We start from the raw sequence: 20,760 nt of genomic DNA, 5'->3' as shown, positions 1-20,760 counted from the left end.
TATTGCCAAGCAAGTTTTCACCTGCAAGGAATTTGTCGTGGCGGAAGGTGCATAACATTCAACAATAAACAATAACATTTAACTGTCAAAATAACAAACTATCAAATAACACTTAACTATCAAATAACATTTAACTATCAAAAACAGTCAGCACAGTGCAGGAAATAGAAACATATTTGAAATGTACAATAAGATATGTAATATAGGATATGGAATAAAGTGCACACAAAAACAGATAACAGGACTGTAAACCAAGTGAAGTGTATGAAATGTTAAAAGTGACGAGTGTGTTTAAATCGAGAGACAGGGATGTGCAGGGGAGAGACCAGAAGGAAAGAGACCAGAAGGAAATGTCCTGGGGATGACAGAGTCAGTGGGGGACCCGGGCTCTGTTGATGAGCCCGAATGCCGACGGGAAGAAACTGTTTGTGTGGCGTGAGGTCTTGGTTCTGATGGACCGCAGCTTCCTGCCAGATGGAAGGGACACAAATAGATCATGTCCAGGGTGGGAGGGGTCGGCAACAATCTTCCGTGCTCGCTTCAGGGTCCTTGAAGCGAACAAGTCCTGGAGGGACGGCAGATTGCAGCCAATCACCCTCTCAGCAGAGCGAATGATGCGCTGCAGCCTGTCCTTGTCCTTTGCAGTGGCTGCAGCGTACCAGACCGTGATGGAGGAGCAGAGGATGGACTCGATGATGGCTCTGTAGAAATGCACCAACATTGTCTTTGGCAGGTTGAATTTCTTCAGCTGCCTCAGTAAGTAGATCCTATCATAAGTACATTGTCAAAAAGAGTTGAGATCCCAGGGACGCTACCTTAAATGAGGGAATACATGTTCGGTATGTAAATTAGGCTAAAGGGACATAACGCGCATAATTATAGTTTGAAGGATGAAATCTAATAATCATTTTAAAGCAAGCGTGTATTACATAACAAATGTAAAGTGATTTTAACAAATGTAAACCTGATAATAATAATAATATGTGTATCTGAGGATAGTGCAGTCTGGGTGATAGAAAGTACGGAGAAAGGGGAAGTACAACAGATGTTGAACACCCAGACACACGCGCAGGGCTTGATTGAGTAAGTAAGCGCCCACACAGGGAAGTTGGGGTGATTTCCTCATGCACACACACACAAAAGTTAGGTACTTTTCGAAGCACATGCACCAAATCAATGATGTCATGTTAATCATGGGCTGAGGGAGGACGTGTTGGGGAAGAGGGGGGAGAGGCAGCCCAAAAGTGTTATGAAAGAAGTAACTTGCAAACAGCAAGACGGGAATTCACGATGGGACGCCGACCGAGCCATCCATGGAGAAACACTGGACCTCGTTCGACAGCCGCGTCGGAGGACTTCGTCTCTGTTCACGGAAAGAAGACCGCCGTTCGTGGACAAAGATTGAAAGACGAAGATTTTCCTCCCCCCCTGCTCAACTTTAACAACTGGACAACGAAAGAACCACAGCCGCCCTAGAGACTTTGTACTGAGCCTCGAGGATCGCTGAACGGACTTTGTTTGCCGTGCAGGAAGGAGCGAGGAGGGTCTGGCCAGAACCTCGCCCCTGACAACTCCAAAAAATAACTTTTCATCGCACCTTTGAAATCCAGCTCCAACCGAGCCGACTCGGCATCGAAACTAATGAGTATAATTTAAGAAGAAAAATTGTAACGAATCTAATCAAGTATAGCAGGGATTCCCAAAGTGTGGTGCAAAATATAAATATATATATATATAAATATAAATATAAAAAAAAAATGTAATTTTAATTTAAATTCACAAAATAAAAACATGAATTATAAAAATCCCCTTTGTAAGATTTAAAATAAAAAACGTACAATTTAATAAATGCACTTGAGCTCCTTCCGGCAGACTTGCCACCTGACGCCAGTCGTACACACTAGCCAGCCTAGCTTGTGCAGCTAACGTCAGCTAACAGCGAACTTCATGCATTCAGCAACATTAATTTAAATATGCTAAACTGGCTGAAATCGGGGAAACTGTCAGGTGGGACATCTGAAGCCATCAGTCGTAAAAGAGGAGAGGGACAGAGAGAGAGAGAGGAATCGGAGGCGAGGGGAACGGAGAAGTGCGTTGGGGAGAGACCGGGAGAAGAAATCGAGCCAGAGTCAGAGGAAGATGAGACGGAGGAGACCGAAAATGAGGAAGGGATAGCACAGACAAATCGGGAGCACATCGGCCCATCGCGGAGTCAAGGTGAAAAAAGAGGAAACGAGAGAGCATTAGACTGGGAAAAAAAAGAGGAAATATGATGAAAAGTATCTGTGTCTGGGCTTCACTTGGATTGGCAACGCAGATTCCCCAAAGCCACAGTGCGTGGTGTGCAGTGAGGTTCTGGCTAACAGTCTGAAGCTCTTATTTACGTCGCCACCTGAACACCAAGCATGCCAGTGCAAGTCAAAAGCCCCTTACATTCTTTATATCGAAATTGGAGGAGTTACAAAACAGCCAAAAACAACTGGAGTCTCATTCATGTGTTGGTCTATAAATGACGCACTACGGGCTTCATATCTGGTTACAGAATAGTGAGAAAGGGGCTACCGCACACAATCGCCGAAGACGTGAGCTTGCCAGCTGCCAGAGAGATGGTGGAATGTATGATTGGGGAGAAAGAAGCAAAAAAGTTGTGCATGATCCCGGTGTCCAACAACACTGTGTCGCGCCGCATCGATGCTTTGTCCGAAGACATCCTGGCTACATTAGTCGCTCATTAATTGTAAATTAAATGTGATAATCTGCCTCTGAGCCTGTGCGTGTGTGCTCGCATCCGTATTGCTCTTTAAAAGTGACGCCTTGTGTCACTGAAAGTGATTGAAACTTTGTTGCAGTGTTTCAGGGCGTTTTCACACCTTCAGTTCGTTTGCTTTGTTGCAGTTGCTCCTTTGTTCGGTTTGTGTTCACACTGCAACATTTAACAGCGGACTAAATCTTGTAAACAAATGCCACGCGCGAGCAAACTGTTCTCTCATTGGTCCGATTCTTATGCGGCTATAAAGGCTTATAAGGCTCTGTTGCTTTTTTTTTTTTTATTAAGGGGGGGGGGGGTGCGCGGCCTAAAAAGTTTGGGAACCGCTGAAGTATAGTATTATTTCTATGTGAGCTGTAGCTGAGCGCCTGCTAAATATATCCTGCAATAAATATCTAATCTGCATTTAAAGTAAATTTCTCAAGGGCATTCATTTTGCTGAAGTAGTAAAAGTTCCTCGTTGCAGTAAAAGGTTAAATATTGTATGTCTAACAACTGAGTTCTGAATGGTTATCCTAGAGACCGAATCCACTTAACAATCCCTTTACGGTTTTAGAAGTAATCCTCGCCGTTAAAACCTAACCTGGCATTTACCAAGAGCACGGATCCAGAAGAGGGAAGCTGCCATAACCGACGCGACTGGTAGAAGCGCCCGGGGTCAGGGTGGCCCCTCGGCTGAGTGCGCATTTACCGGAGGAAGCAGGGTAGACGTCGGGAGTAACGGCAGTTAGCAGAGCCAGGAGAGTTCCCTCGCAAGAACACCAGCTCGACAATCTTTTCATAGAGAGCTGATTATCGGGCCGTATCGGGCCAGAGAACCCCCGGATCTAACAACATATATCGCATGTATATATATTTATTTTTTGCATGATCATGTTACATCTACGTTAGCTGAATCTGTCACCATCATTTTTACACTGAGAAGATAAGCTTTCAAACTAGTTGACATTCAATAAAAAAACAAGGTATTTTCAAAATAAATATGTTTTAATACATACACTAGAAACAACAAAAAGTATTAATATTGTAAAATATTTTACAGTACCAATAAATATATTAATGTGAAAATATACAAAAAATGTGGCTGTACAAACTCAAGACAAAGTGTGTCATTTAAATACAATTAGAATGTTGTCATCAGAGGACTGGAGAGGCATGGGCACAGAGCCAGCAGCCTGTTTCAGTGAACACACTCAGGCCTCAAGTTTGAGGGTGGCAGCACAGAAGCACAGTTCACATGAACAGCAGTGGTACAGCTGGCACTTCTAGAAACACAGGTAGGATTCATGAAACAAAATGTGTCACTAAAAAGTCAGAATCACTGACTTTGAGTCTGGACCCGACTTCTGACCATTCCTGACAATATTGTACAGAGTCTCACAGGTAGTATATTTAGGAATTCATACCTTTAATACTATAATAATTTGTATGAACAAATTAGTCATATTTTACTTCAAATAAATGATCATTCCATCATCCGTCAACATTCCTTGTGAAAAACAGTTTACATTAGGTGTTTCAGCACAGCTGAAATAAACAGTGGGCAATGAAAGGATGGATTTGTGAAGTACATGTATTTACGGTTTTAGCACAAGTTATTATTTCAAGGGCATAAATGACTAATTCTTGCACCAGAGTACCTCAACACCTGCCAGGCTCTGTGAGATAAATGTCAGAACTGAATTATTTTTTCTCATGGTCCAAATTGTTGAGATTTAGCAGCCTGCAGACAAACTGTATCACATGATCAGCTGATGTGAACACAGGGCTCATATTTGAAATAATATCATCATATTCAGTAGCACATACCTATTAATTACTAAAAATGTATCCCTTAAAATTTTACTGAACTTTATATCCTATTTTGTCTCTATAATGGCTCATCAATGAGTAAGGTATTTTTCTCATATGGTAACAGTTTAGCATCAAAGGAAATGTTTGATTTGTGGTAAGTGGCTGTATCCTACTGAACCACACAAGTGTAATACTTGGGAATGAGGAGGTAATGTTAGAGTCAGAGAGAAAACGGTGCCATTTTACCACTGTCAGACGAGAGGCCTCAGTCGGATTAGATAGTCTTCGCTAAATTAGGTCCGAGCTGAGCAGCAGCAACGAGACTCCTTCAGCCCTCCATATGACATGCCTTTGGGCCAACAAGTGCAAAACCATATGTCCCTCTCCCCAGTCCAAAATGAAAAACACCTGTGTTGGCGCATCATTCATGCACATGTTGGCTGTTGGGGTTTCTATCGGTCAACCGGCCCACCATAATCCCCCTCTAGCTTCTGAGAAACACAGCTTCAGTTTAAATCAGGAATGTCAAAGCATCGTCTTGCAGTCCCTTTTCCCACAAAAAAAGAGTTTACAGTCATACGTGTTCTCCATTGAATCTCCAGACAGATTGAAACAGTTTAAAAAATGACCTTACCACTGCATATAAATATCAGAATACTGAGCATATTCTATGAATGATATGTAGAGTACTAGACAGAGGGATATCTAGTAAGTATAAACATCATTTATGATCAACTAAGCTGTTGTGGATGCCTGACTATATCTTTGGAACACACACAAAGATATTAAATAAGGGAACTGGAAGGTTGTGAATTTCTACACTGAGGTGCTGATCTGATCTATGATCAGCATTTCTAGTCACTTCTTGTCTCCGCATATACCTACAGTAATATCCCTTTAGACAGCCTGGTCTCAAGAGATTTTGTCAAAGGAACACAATAGCTCAAAATGCAAAAATAAAGTCTGTGCACAAAAAGAGATAAGTCTGTTTTCCCATGAGGGAGGGGTTACATGAGGGAGGCAGGACCAGGAACAGGTCTTGGTTTCTTAGCCCTAATGCTGATGGAAACTTCAACCTTAAAACCAATATTAATTTTGGTCACTTGCCCACACATAGGCCCAACCCTATGAAACAAATTTGAACATTCACTGAAATCGTTTAACTTGCTAAAACGTCACCATTAGGTAGTTCAGTTCTTGCCATCATCACGTAACCCTTCCACGAGAGAAGAAGATCATCTTCACATTATCCGTCACCTCGGCATATAACCTGCATCCACAGTCTCTTCAGGAAACGTTTTAGGTGTATTATTACACCAATCAGGCCATACAATGGGGAAACAGTATTTGGACCTGCCGTTCGGATCAAGCACAACAGTTCCTTCACCTCCGCCTCCTCGTCCTCCCTCTGCCTCCACTAGTCTCTTCTGACAGAGTTCAGAGGTGAGTTGGGCTGCTGCTGCACCGTTGAAGTTGTGCTCACCAGTTTTTGTTACTAATATATATATTTAAGATATGCATATCCACAGCAGACTAGCATCCAGTGAAGTGTTACAAAAAATAACTTCCCATGAGCAGAAGGCTACCGAAACATTTCCCGTTCACACGCCAGTGGCGCATTCGTTTCGCTTTAAATAGTGTCTTTATATGTAGCAGCAATACACCTTGTTGATGTACTTTTAGTACGTACATACGTACATACATACATACATACATACATACATACATACATTAATATTTTATGGCGAAAACAGTCTGTGGCAAGATCTGCGTCAAGAATGTCCTGTCTTGCTTTGTCATTTTGTGTCCTTTCAGGGAATGCTTCCTCAGGTTTCAAAGTGCTGTGCCAAGAAAGAAGTGTTGCCGGTCTCATCTCCTCGGTTTATCACATCTGTGGAAGACAAGGTGAGAATCTGGTTTAGTGACAAGCAGAAAATTGGTTTTGTTAAGCCTCCCAGAATATGATGAGCCAATGTCACACCCATGCAGATGAAGGGACTATTCAGAATTAAGGGCAAACAGGAAACAGCAATGGACAGTGAGGGAGGTTGGGGGATGGGGGAGAGATGATCCGATCAGTTTTAACCTCCTCGTACTTTCTCTGCTGCATACAAAATGTACTCTGATATTGAGTAAAACAAACACTTGATTTAATCTGCACATCACATGTCTATGTTGTCTCAGGGTTCAGGGGGAGGGGTTCTATCTGGAACTGGGGGTGGGGTGGAGGCGAGCAGTGGGGGTGAACCCGTAGGTTCCCTCCACTCTTCCTCCTGTAGTGTGTGGCTCTCTGAATCTCAAGCAGTGTGGGGGGTGCATCTGGGCCAGGTGGGGTCTCCACCTTGTTAACTAGCTATGTGCTGCACACAGTCGGGAGACCACTTTAACTCCTTTCATCCGAACACCATCGGCTCCAAATGACCAGCAGGTCTGTAACAAAGCAGGATGAAACTCTCCTCCCTCACAGGTAGATCCATATATTATCACTGGCATGTGAAAAATTACGTTTTCTGTCCAAAAAAGAATTTTCATGCTTGCGTTGTAGTTGTATGCATACAGATACCCATCTCTGAGATTTCTGCCTTCACCTCAATACAATACAGGTCAATGACATGACACGAAATACAGGGGGCCCTATGGGGGTGAGACAAAGGTCCCTGGCCTGGAGTGTTCAAGTGTTGAGTTATATGCACCTCAAGCATTCATATTCAGCCTTCTACTGAGGGAAGAATGCCAATCAAAAGAGCTCACAGTGAAGTCTGTGGATTGTTACGAGTAATGGTGAAACAATTCCTGCATAAAGATGTTGCCATCATTTTTCAATGTTTTGAGAACCACAAAGGAAACTGTATTCAGCTGTGGCAGTAAATGGATAACTTGAAACGTGGACAATTAAAACTGTCGGAGTAAAAAAATATGTGCGAAGCAACCCTTTAAAGGTTTACATGTTCCACCATGGGCTGGGCCAATCCTCTTAAAATGCCCTTTCTTTTGTCATCCAGCTAAAACAAGGTCACTTATTGAACTAAGAACATTTTTCTTACTTTACCAAAAACATCATTGAGTTTTTCACTCAACAACAAGTAATGATGAAAACAATCAACAAATGGAAAAATCATTTCCAGTTCTGAATAAAGGCTGCTGGTTGCTTCATCCAGACTGAAATGGGGTATTTGGCTCTGGGAGTTTTGAACCACAACCTGTTGGTTTGAACCATAACATCATTACAGATGATTGAAGTAACATAATTTCATGCCAACATCTTAAACATTCAGGGTGGACATTTCACATTTAAATCTGATGTTGCCTTTGCATCCTGTAAGAGACACAGTGAACACAGTGAGAACACAGAGAAGCACCGAAACGTATGTCATGTATAAACACCAACACAACACCAAAAAGCAGGGAGAAGCATGCATTTCTCAGCAGGAAATAGTTTTTGCTGGAAGCACAGAGATGGGAAGGAAGGAAAAAACCTTGTTTACGGTGTATGTATGGTAAACAAACCTGCAAGTTATTTCGTTTAACTCAAGTTGCCTGGACTTGCAGTCTAATTGTGTGAATTTGCAGGAACATTTACAGGTGAAAGGGTCCTGCACAAACAAGCGCTTCCTTCTCTCTGAGCAAGGCACACAGTGGCTGCAAGGGAAGCAAAAAGGGAGAGAGAGAGAGAGAGAGAGAGAGAGAGAGAGAGAGCTAAGCTATAGAGCGAATTCTACAGAAAGGACAGACACAGCACCCCCCCCCCCCACCCCCCCCATTTGATGTTTTGATGGGCCACACACATTATGTGTAGAAGGCCCATGCCTTTCTACTGAAGGCGTAGTTGTGGAACTCTATTTTAACAAGAACACAAATGACATATTGAAAGTGAAAGGGTCATTTATGTGCTGTAAAAAAGAAAGGGATTTCATGTTGAAAGGCATTGATGGAGCCAAAGCCAACACTTCATCAGTCCCTACATGGCAGGCGGTGATGAGATGAAAAATGAAAACATTTTGACATTGAGGTAGACATTATAGTTGTTGCAGTATCTGTCACAGTGCTCAGCTTATGAGATTGAAGGTCACACCAGAGACACAACAAGGACAGAACTAGATATATACCACTAGTTGCTATGGGGGAAAAAGTAACTTTGCTTTATAGAACTGATTTTGCTTTGTACAACACACCCAAACCGTAGGATCAATTCCGTGTTCAATGTTAGAGCTCCTGTATGAAAACAGAAGTTATCTGTGAAGCTGTCAAGGCTACACACTGCGCTTTAATTCTGGACTTAGCTGTTGTTGCCATCTATCCTTTGAAACTAAATGAAACATGGCAACATACAGAAAAACAAAGCAGCAAGCAGCTATCAGGCCAAAATACATCCTTAAAGAAAAGGGCAAATTCATTTCACGTGGAGTGGAATGTTGTTGCAGATATAGAAAAGGACACAGGCAACACATGGAACAAAAGATTCATTTTGAACATACCATGCTGACGCCACATACTGTGACGCCAGGCATCAACAATGCTGCTATCACAGCAAACAGAGGAGGAGGCAGGAGAAAGAGAGGAGACACCTGAGCAGATGCAGGGTTCAATTAATCGCTGATTAAGCCAAACAGGAAGTAGTCAACCAACAACATCTGGTCTGCCCAACTGTATCAGAGTGTATGTTTCCCACTCCACTTTGCCACAGAGTGACCTACGTGCACAAAGACAGGTAGACATCAACAAGCTCAATTTAGCTCAGCATCATTAGCTCACATGATCCCATCGCTCCTCCACCAAGCCGTCAGGATTTAACCCTTAAAAGGATACCTTTTAAGTTAGACCAGATGAACTACTGCTGAGGAGACATAGACTAACCGAATGCATGCACATGTCAAACACACACAGCCCTATGTCAACTGTGACAGTGAGCGAGTTCCCTTAGTCAAGGAAGACACCGCGGCTCGTCTCCGAGCTCATCCTCTATTTACACCACTAAAAATAAAAAAGGTTAACTGCATGACACCTGTTGCTATAATTAGACTGGGGAAGTAGCTGAGGGTCAGGTTTGTGGAACTGGAGTCAGAGCGCAGACAGCAGTGGGTGGTCACTTACGCGGTTATGGCCGCACCATAAAGTACTAAACCCGGTGCCATAAAAAGAGCACGCTCAAAGTGTAAAGATAGGACCTGAAGGCCTGACGCTCTACTTCCACCATCTACAGCAAACAGGACTTCCTCCGCTGTGGCAGCACCGAGCATGCTCACTCTCTGTTGAACTAAATTTAACGGGCCACAAACTGAAATATATCCTTTGCAAGTCTGTGCTCAAGCAAGTTCTTTTTCATTTGGTAGCGACCACAACGTGTCCGTAGCACTGAGCACTGGAATCCAGTGTCCGCTCAAATTGTCTTCTAAATCTTATTCTTATTCTTTGACCAGATTTTGCCATTAGACTCTAAGGGCGTTGTTTGAGTTCTCCCCCATGTTTAGACTTCATGTCATTTGAGTCCTTGCAATAAAAGAAACAAAGGCATGTTGGCTATTGTTTTGGTCGGAAAAGCATCCTGTCATGGATGTCTCAACACTCTTCATTATGTAGAGCTGAAGCTAAGTGCATCTCAACATCCCGCTCTGCTCCAGAACAAGCCATCAAACTTTCACACAGCGCCTTTATAGTCATCCCACCACTCTGATTAGTGGTGGGACCTCCTGAGCCACAGCCCCATCGACCAACAGAGAAGAAAAGACACCGACTTACTATTGTTTCTTTGCTTGAACATCTGGCTTTAGTCTGAAATGACAAAGAGGAAGATGATTTAGTTTTTTGCTGTGATTGCACCTCCGCCAGTGTGTGTGTGAGGGCTACAGTCTCTTACCTGCAATCACACTTTTGATGCTCTGTGAAACTTAAGTGAATAGTGTGCTGCATTACCATTGGTCTAAACCGCATCACCTTGAGGAGAAACAGAGGACATAACAAGGCAATGTTGAGATTAAAACAAAATCAGGCTACAGTCTAAACCCCTCAGCTCTGACCTGTCTGTCTCACTCTACGTCCCTCTGTGTCCATGGAGACAACATGTCTGAAATGTCTCCTTCATGCTCTCCATCAGTGGGTGGAGTTAGCTCAGTTCTTACAATGTGACCTAGCTATGGAACTCCATACTTAGATCAGGTGATGACAACAGACCCATCTCCATAACAAGCAGGCAAAGTCCATCGGCTGATGAAGACCATGTGATGCAGTTGAAAGTAAACCTTGTGTTGAGATTACTTTGTCAAACTACTACTTCTATGGTCAACAAGTAGAAATAGCTTGAATTATTTGGTAAGTGAGCTTGAATAAAGAGAAAATAAAGAGTAACTAACAGTATTGGTGGAGTCATATTGTGTGCCTAAGTGCTTGCATGAAGTCCCAGAGTTGTCTATTAAGGTGTCCATTTAGTTCATCAGTTAAGTTCAGGAGGACGCAGTCATCCCCTGGGCTCACCTGCAACGTGACATTGTGAGTTTCCGTGGGAAGACACTCCATAGCTTCGTCGTTGCAGCAGCCTCCACAGCGGTTGAGGACGACACAGGAAGGAACATAGGTGTGTTCTGTGTCCTCCGGATACTCCTGGAAGATGTCCACCAGCACCTCTCTGGGCTGACACATACTCTTGGTGATGACATCTGGGAGAAGAATGACTAAAAAAAATAAAAGATTGATTATTTTTTTATCATCATCATGAAAAAAGATGATGATCTTTACTTTACAGCCACGGCAAAACGCAATAGAAAAGCTTTATGTAATAATGAACACTTATCAAATCAAAATCACATATCTGTGACCTGAGCAGCATCGATGACACCTGTTTTTGCTGCTGACAATGTGTACAGTGTTCCTGGAGAATGAGTCTGTGCCTGGCAGCCTACCAACCATTTGGTGAAAATGGAAATTACATGTTAGACGATGCTCTATTAAACTCCCAGTAATGTGTGCAAAAGTAGAAAAGGTTAGATTCCAAGATACAAGGAGTAGACGACTTGGGCTGTATAGTCATGTGACAGAAGAGTAACACAACAGACATCAGTGATTATTTCAGTGGCTCTGATCACAATAAAGCAGCTGCACAGAAAAATGCCACCTTCACTGAGTTGGTATGGAGACGCTACATGTTGTCATATGAATGTTCGACCTTGGAATGAAATGATATCAACTGCAGGTGGATTGTGGATATATACGAGCATTATTCATTTTGACTTCCCCTATGCAAAACGTAACATGACACACAAGCATTATTTAATATCTGGAGATGAAGAACAGGAAATTCCATACCAGTGTCTGATAGAGCCCTACACCAACTGAGTGACCTGCCAGCACTCTGTATTTCCATTCCCTCTGCAGCCCAGAATAATCCATCCCAGCAACCCTCGATAACTCCTGACCCCTGGTCTGTCAGAGCAGCCGTGATCTCAGGCACTGTGGCACCAGTGTCCACCTCTGACATGAGACCCAAGGAAGCCCACCCCTGTGCAAGCTCTGCCTCTAGACCAGGGGTCGGCAACCCGCGGCTCCGGATCCAGACTAAAACGCCTGAAAACGAATATCACATGACTATTCACGTACACTGGGCATGCGGGTGGGTGCCGGTGTAAACAGGAAGTAGTTTGGTTGCCTCGTTAAAAAAAAATACGACAGAGTAATAAAGTAGTCTTTAACAATGACTTAAAATCTTCCTCTATGAACTCAAACAGACACATTTCGTGGAAAGTTTTAGAAGTTTTATTTTTCAGGCTTAGTTACAACGCTGCGGGTCTTGCTCTATCTCTCACACACACATCAAATTTACTTTAAAATTAACACTTACACATAAAGGTTTACTAAATTATGGTCTGTACATGTGGTCTCTCACTCATTTCCTCGGTTTCATTGTTTCTGTTCTCACTCGTAGCTCTGCTGGTGGCTGACCACTCTGTCCTACTGGAGAGCAATTCATGTTTTGTTCCTTTATAGTTTATGTGTGTGGACTTCACAATAGTTGTGCAGAACAAAATAAGCATTAACAAGGACAGGAAATTCCTCAGTTTTGTATCCGTCCTCCTCAAAGCCGCTAACCGTGACTTCAGACGTCTGCTCCGTAGGGCTGATAATGCCACTGGACACGCTGCACACTGATGGCTCCATTAACAGCTGCTTCCTCCACAGAAATGCAGACTTTAACTGAACAACAGCTGCTAGTAAAGACAACAAGGTCAGCAACACCTGTAATCGGTTGTCCATGTTGAATTAACCTGGTAGTCGATCGGTAATTACGGCTGTTGTTTGTGATCTTCCGGGAAAGGGTCACGTGATAGGGGCATGATAAATCAGGGAAGTAACGTTGTGGCTGCTAAGAACCTGCTAAGAAGTCGTGAACATGGGTGTCTACGTCATCGTTTATAAACGTATGCGTTTACGAGCATCCACACGAAGAGGCAACCCCGGAGTTTTAAAACTCCTCCGTTTACAATGCTCGAAAACTCCAGCGTAGTGTGTATGCTCAGTGTAAATGTAGCAGAACATGCGTTTTCAAATGGAAACGGAGTAGTGTGGACATGTCCTCAGGCTTTGAAAAAAAACAAAAACAACATAGAAATAAATAACGGTTATTTTAATTTAATTTTTTGCACAGTGGACAATCTTTCACAGGGAACAGCTCTTATCTTGGCGTTTGAGGTGATACTGTGTCACTGAAAATAAAAAAATGTTTCAAAATTTTGTCAACTAAAATGTGCGTCACATCGTATTATGTCGCTGTCAAGAGCCTTTCCCTGCAGGTGGCTAATCATGATTTGCAGACCCCCGCCCACATCAATGGATAAATCCAAGAAAAGAAAAGTCACGGAGGAAAATAGAGAGTTTAATTCTGCGTGGACGTATTAATTTGCTTTCACTGCCAACGATGCTTACAGCAGACATGAGCAGCTACAACAGCAGACACGAGCAGCTATAACAGCAGACATGAGCAGCTACAACAGCAGACATGAGCAGCTATAACAGCAGACATGAGAAGCTACAACAGACATGAGCAGCTATAACAGCAGACATGAGCAGCTACAACAGCAGACACGAGCAGCTATAAAAGCAGACATGAGCAGCTATAACAGCAGACATGAGCAGCTATAACAGCAGACATGAGCAGCTACAACAGCAGACATGAGCAGCTATAACAGCAGACATGAGAAGCTACAACAGACATGAGCAGCTATAACAGCAGACATGAGCAGCTACAACAGCAGACATGAGCAGCTATAACAGCAGACATGAGCAGCTATAACAGCAGACATGAGAAGCTACAACAGACATGAGCAGCTATAACAGCAGACATGAGCAGCTACAACAGCAGACATGAGCAGCTATAACAGCAGACATGAGAAGCTACAACAGACATGAGCAGCTATAACAGCAGACATGAGCAGCTACAACAGCAGACATGAGCAGCTATAACAGCAGACATGAGAAGCTACAACAGACATGAGCAGCTATAACAGCAGACATGAGCAGCTACAACAGCAGACACGAGCAGCTATAAAAGCAGACATGAGCAGCTATAACAGCAGACATGAGCAGCTATAACAGCAGACATGAGAAGCTACAACAGACATGAGCAGCTATAACAGCAGAAATGAGCAGCTATAACAGCAGACATGAGCAGCTACAACAGCAGACATGAGCAGCTACAACAGACACGAGCAGCTACAACAGACACGAGCAGCTATAACAGACACGAGCAGCTATAACAGACACGAGCAGCTACAACAGCAGACACGAGCAGCTACAACAGCAGACATGAGCAGCTATAACAGACATGAGCAGCTATAACAGCAGACATGAGCAGCTACAACAGACATGAGCAGCTACAACAACAGACACGAGCAGCTACAACAGCAGACACGAGCAGCTACAACAGACATGAGCAGCTACAACAGACATGAGCAGCTACAACAGCAGACATGAGCAGCTACAGCAGACACGAGCAGCTACAACAGCAGACACGCGCAGCTACAACAGCAGACACGCGCAGCTACAACAGCAGACACGAGCAGCTACAACAGCAGACACGAGCAGCTACAACAGCAGACACGAGCAGCTACAACAGCAGACACGAGCAGCTACAACAGCAGACACGAGCAGCTACAACAGCAGGCACGAGCAGCTACAACAGCAGACACGAGCAGCTATAACAGCAGACACGAGCAGCTACAACAGCAGACACGAGCAGCTACAACAGCAGACACGAGCAGCTACAACAGCAGACACGAGAAGCTACAACAGTAGACACGAGAAGCTACAACAGACACGAGCAGCTATAACAGCAGACATGAGCAGCTATAACAGCAGACATGAGCAGCTACAACAGCAGACATGAGCAGCTATAACAGCAGACATGAGAAGCTACAACAGACATGAGCAGCTATAACAGCAGACATGAGCAGCTACAACAGCAGACATGAGCAGCTATAACAGCAGACATGAGAAGCTACAACAGACATGAGCAGCTATAACAGCAGAAATGAGCAGCTATAACAGCAGACATGAGCAGCTATAACAGCAGACATGAGCAGCTATAACAGCAGACATGAGAAGCTACAACAGACATGAGCAGCTATAACAGCAGACATGAGCAGCTACAACAGACATGAGCAGCTACAACAGCAGACACGAGCAGCTACAACAGCAGACACGAGAAGCTACAACAGTAGACATGAGAAGCTACAACAGACACGAGCAGCTATAACAGCAGACATGAGCAGCTATAACAGACATGAGCAGCGACAACAACAGACACGAGCAGCTACAACAGCAGACACGAGAAGCTACAACAGTAGACATGAGAAGCTACAACAGACACGAGCAGCTATAACAGCAGACATGAGCAGCTATAACAGACATGAGCAGCTACAACAGCAGACATGAGCAGCTATAACAGCAGACATGAGCAGCGACAACAGCAGACATGAGCAGCTATAAAAGCAGACATGAGCAGCGACAACAACAGACATGAGCAGCTATAAGACATGAGCAGCTATAACAGCAGACATGAGCAGCTATAACAGCAGACATGAGCAGCTACAACAGACATGAGCAGCTATAACAGACATGAGCAGCTATAACAGACATGAGCAGCTATAACAGCAGACATGAGCAGCTATAACAGCAGACATGAGCAGCGACAACAGCAGACATGAGCAGCTATAACAACAGACATGAGCAGCTATAACAGCAGACATGAGCAGCTATAAAAACAGACATGAGCAGCTATAAAAGCAGACATGAGCAGCTATAACAGCAGACATGAGCAGCTATAACAGACATGAGCAGCTATAACAACAGACATGAGCAGCTATAACAGCAGACATGAGCAGCTACAACAGACATGAGCAGCTATAACAGACATGAGCAGCTATAACAGCAGACGAGCAGCTATAACAGACATGAGCAGCGACAACAGCAGACATGAGCAGCTATAACAGCAGACATGAGCAGCTATAACAGCAGACATGAGCAGCTACAACAACAGACATGAGCAGCTACAACAACACACATGGGCAGCTACAACAGACATGAGCAGCTATAACAGCAGACATGAGCAGCTACAACAGCAGACATGAGCAGCTACAACAACAGACATGAGCAGCTACAACAACACACATGGGCAGCTACAACAGACATGAGCAGCTACAACAACAGACATGAGCAGCGACAACAGACATGAGCAGCTATAACAACAGACATGAGCAGCTATAACAGCAGACATAAGCAGCTACAACAGACATGAGCAGCTATAACAGACATGAGCAGCGACAACAACAGACATGAGCAGCTACAACAACACACATGGGCAGCTACAACAGACATGAGGAGCTATAACAGCAGACATGAGCAGCTACAACAGCAGACATGAGCAGCTACAACAACAGACATGAGCAGCTACAACAACACACATGGGCAGCTACAACAGACATGATCAGCTACAACAACAGACATGAGCAGCTATAACAGCAGACATGAGCAGCTACAACAGCAGACATGAGCAGCTACAACAACAGACATGAGCAGCTACAACAACACACATGGGCAGCTACAACAGACATGAGCAGCTACAACAACAGACATGAGCAGCTATAACAGCAGACATGAGCAGCTACAACAGACATGAGCAGCTACAACAGACATGAGCAGCTACAACAACAGACATGAGCAGCTATAACAGCAGACATGAGCAGCTACAACAGACATGAGCAGCTACCGCATGTGCAGACCTAAACCAACAGATGAGCCAACTGCATGATAACTTAACACATTCATAATGAAGACCATGAGATGTGGTTAAAAGCTCTATAAATAAGAATACTTTTTCACACTGTAGTTAATGTTGACTCAAATTCACACACACCATCCTGCTTCCCCAAATCCTCACTAGAGCACCAAATGTGTAATATTCTTTTGCTGAAAGATTTCCGCCTGTTTCAGTGTTGTTTATTAAAAAATACAATGACCAACTGCTTTACAGAATAAATGGCCTTTGAAAAAATGATACTTTGTATTCGTGAGTTGTTTTTTAAAGATTTACATCTTCAGGGTAGAGACGTCAGACCGTGGTGAGACTACAGACACACTGTAGGTTTTGTTCTTTTTTGGGGATGTGCTGTGTTGAAAAAAATCGGAATCTCCATCTCAGCCTTGGTGAATTTAACAAGTCATATGAACAATGGCTCGGAGCGCTCCAGTTTTATTACAGAGCATCTCCGACAGGGTGTCTGTGTGAAGGTCTGCAGCATGCAGATGGCAGACTTTCTGCACCTTTACAAACACTAACAACAACCACACAACTGATGCTGTTTGGAGTGACTCATCTGTGTCTCTATCCAACAGGTCCAATCTTGGCCTTAGCACAACATGTCTCTGTCAAACAAATAGGAGTATGGCATTGAACCAAGGCTGACTGTCTGCTCATGTATTGACTGCGTTCTTCCAACCACAAAAGAAAGACAACAAATTGACAGATTTGTGGATTTTCTCCCACATGAACTCTTGTTTTGAAATTTGCCCTACTTTTATGACGACTCCAAAGTCCAGAGTCCGACTTTTCACCACTGGGAACTTTTATTCCTGTCTGATGTGTACAGAAAAACAATCCTCAGCTTGCACTACACAATCCCCACTACTTATGTCAAACTTAACAGAAACAAAGTCAGTCTGAGGCAGAGTAGATACAAATGTCCATCACATGTCCAGTCGGTGGCCCTATGGACATCTGGTCTACACACAGGAAAGGAAGAAGTCTGTAACAGACAGAAAACTTACCCTCATTTTGACTCTTCTCCACTCCCTTGTTAATACTGGCAGTCTGGAAGAGATGCACATCAGACCAAGTCATAAATATTTAATATTTCTCATCGATAAAAATGTCTGTCTCGTATACATTGCAGTACATGAAAGTATGTAAAGGTTTTTATCTGAGCCACATCAAAAGAAGCCAGATCAGCAGTCTGATGCAGCAATAATTTATACTTACAGAGACTGATATCAGAATTGTTGTAAAGTTCTTACTCTCCATTCTGTCTCTGCCTATTAACATGTGCAGTCAGAGGCATCAGCCCTGTCAAGCTACAAACACGTAGCTGAGGAGCAAGGCTAATTTACCTTCAAAATGAAAGCACAGCAGCTTGTCACGTTTTAATGTAAAGTATGTTGACCAAAGGATCATTTGAAATTTGAAAACGTCTGGTCTGCCTTCTACTGGTTTTAAAACCATGCATTCACACATTTGAAAATGAATGCAAAGAGTCTCCACAATATTCCATCAACGGGTAAAAAGAGAGTGGGCTACATATCGTGAAATGAGTCACTCCAGCTCTTAAAATTGCGTGACTGAGTTTTATTTTGAAAGGAGTAACAGGAACCTGCCTTTGTTTTGATTGTAAAAAGATGACGTGAATAACCGGCATCTCTGGCAGACCTTATGTGGCTGCTGTAAGCGGCGGAGATATTGCGTGAGAAAGCGGATCGGCCTGTGTGGGAACGAGATGGGCATCCTGCAGGGCGCCAGGGCAGGAGGACAGGAGGAACCGGGTCTCAGCTCCCACACACACCGGATCATGGATCTGGGACTAAACCCTGCGGCTAAATGCTCAGAGGACTTACTGTACAGACAGAGTTCAAACTACAGGCAGACATCCATTCAGAAATGTCCTGCCATCTTGCCAGTCATACACGTAGTAGTAGTATCAGTAACTATTCCAGTTCGCATGCATGTTATCCAGCTAGCAGCATTCATGTAACAACTCTTATGACGTATTCCCACCGTCATCACACCGCTGTAGTGACGGAGGCTTTAGTTCCATTCTACTAAGTAGCCTACTTTGTGGTGAACAAAAGACATGCCGAAATGAAATGATTGTCTTCAAAAATCTAGAGACAATCATTACAGGTACTTGTCAAGCCTGTCTCTTTACACTTTGGCTATTAAGCCAATCCGTTTTGAATGGATTGTAAGTGCAAAAACAAAGGCAAGGAAGGGCATGTGTTAAGGTTTTCACCAAAAACGACAAAGTGAGATACAAACAGAAAGATATGCTAGTTTACCAAAGCAGGCAAGCTGGACATAGGCCTAAGACTAGCTTTTTGGCTGACACAAAATATATTTAGTAGTACTACATTACAGTAATTATAATTGGAACACAGCAGTAGCTAAATCTAAAATAATTGATAGAGAGAGCTGTTGAGCTTTAAAGGCACTTGTGACGAGAACAGGTGTCCCTATCTGATAATTAATAATAAATATGAATAATTAGACAGTAAGAAAATAAAGTTCAATACTCACCTTTACAGTGGATAGGTGAAGAACCGCGACCAAAAGGATGTGTACCAAACTGACAGCAAAGTTCATGGTTGTTACTCCGCGCGATGAGTGTTAATATGCGGTCGTTTAAGGGTCCAACATCTAACAGTATCAACAAAACAACACGCACAAAGTAAAAAATGAAAAAGATCTATTTAAAAAAAAAAAACCTGGCTATAGCAAAGTCAAATCCATATTTTCCACGGGCAAATGGCACGTCCGCTGGAAACCTTACCATCCAACACGCCGCGCTCGTCCACAGACAAAGACACTGAGAGGTTCTGGAGCTCAGGAACACAGCGATCCTCCAACAATCACTGTAACAATGTTTCGTATGGAAGCGGAAAGAAGGGGGCTGTCCTTCTTCTCACTTATTAATCCCACAACATTAAGGTGTGTCTGTGTGCCACTGTCTGCCGGTATAAAGTCATCTCCCTTCTAGTGGTTCTTACTGACGGTCCGCCCCTGTCTGTGCCTCGGCTTCTCTTCTCTCTAAAGATCTTTGGGAGCATCGACAGCGGCTTGTCCCCGGACTCGGTAGCGGCACCAGTCTCTTACGTTCTGTCTCCTCTTGGCGGCTGCTGCTACAGTTCATGCGTTATTAAACTGGTCGGGTATCAGAGGCCACCAGTCTTGTATTTGGAGGCGGGGCGGCTGTGGGGAACCAATGGAAGAGGGGGGCGGGCGTTGATCTGGATCTGCTGTTCACTCTCTCTCGCACACACACACACACAACAAAACACAGACAGGAGAGGTAAACTAAACTGCGTTGTTTACGACTGTCAACTACACAAAAACACTTAATTATAATAATGATAATAACTAAATACAAAAATACTATTTTGAAGCATTGAAGATCATCATTACAAGGTACAAAGACAAAATAACCCTGATAATGTATTTTCCCCACTACAATCATTTACTAGAGCAGTGACTATAGGCTACAAAGATATCGTTTTGTGTGGCGCATGTACAGTATTATATTCTCTCATTTGCTTACTTCAGGTGAATGGCCTATCATACGGTATTACAATAATGAATAGTTAACACATGCATCTTCTATTAATATTTTGAGTATAATATATATTTTTTTCTTTTTATCATGTCTATTTGTACAAGTTACTCATTATATATTACTTAAGATTGAAACATATACATTCATGAAAAAATGTATCACATACTGTATAATTCATATTTTTTTACAAACCCACAGATAATTATTACCAACCCTAGTTCTCATCAGCACTGCAGAGCTCTTTCAGCTCGCTTTGGTTTTTTGGTACACTAACTGCTCAGAACCACTCAAATAAATACAGTACTTTCTTAGTATCTTGAGGTGCAAGTGTTGTTAGTC

The 20,760-nt window shown here is 43.2% G+C and overlaps 1 protein-coding gene across 2 annotated transcripts; it reads right to left on the bottom strand.

The window, feature by feature from the left end:
- Window positions 1-3,854: 3,854 nt before the first annotated feature.
- On the bottom strand, window positions 3,855-19,950 carry LOC306781830 (vascular endothelial growth factor A-A-like). Of its 2 annotated transcripts, XM_079274872.1 has the most exons (7): window positions 19,389-19,950; window positions 17,870-17,912; window positions 11,030-11,226; window positions 10,416-10,492; window positions 10,298-10,330; window positions 8,069-8,200; window positions 3,855-6,452 (listed from the first exon to the last, which is right to left on the bottom strand). In XM_079274872.1, the coding sequence occupies exons 1-7, from the start codon at window positions 19,452-19,454 to the stop codon at window positions 6,431-6,433; spliced, it is 570 nt and encodes a 189-aa protein (XP_079130998.1). In that variant the 5' UTR covers window positions 19,455-19,950; the 3' UTR covers window positions 3,855-6,430. The 2 variants fall into 2 exon arrangements, with proteins under 2 accessions (XP_079130998.1, XP_079130999.1); XM_079274873.1 differs by lacking the exon at window positions 8,069-8,200.
- Window positions 19,951-20,760: the final 810 nt, after the last annotated feature.

The sequence above is a fragment of the Melanostigma gelatinosum genome, assembly GCF_949748355.1.
Source record: "Melanostigma gelatinosum genome assembly, chromosome: 9".
NCBI lineage: Eukaryota > Metazoa > Chordata > Actinopteri > Perciformes > Zoarcidae > Melanostigma > Melanostigma gelatinosum.
The sequence above is the reverse complement of the archived record's forward strand: the minus strand, read 5'-3'. Positions and strand labels throughout refer to the sequence as shown.

What these genes read in the sequence shown, in the direction of transcription:
- LOC306781830 (XM_079274872.1), bottom strand. Translation starts at nt 19,454, where the DNA reads ATGAACTTTGCTGTCAGTTTGGTACACATCCTTTTGGTCGCGGTTCTT. An exon ending in GGAGAAGAGTCAAAATGAGG is followed by an intron (nt 11,227 to 17,869) that starts GTAAGTTTTCTG and finishes TATTTTTTTTAG; the next exon opens with TCATTCTTCTCCCAGATGTC. An exon ending in TTAAACGAAATAACTTGCAG is followed by an intron (nt 6,453 to 8,068) that starts GTTTGTTTACCA and finishes TGTCTTCCACAG; the next exon opens with ATGTGATAAACCGAGGAGAT.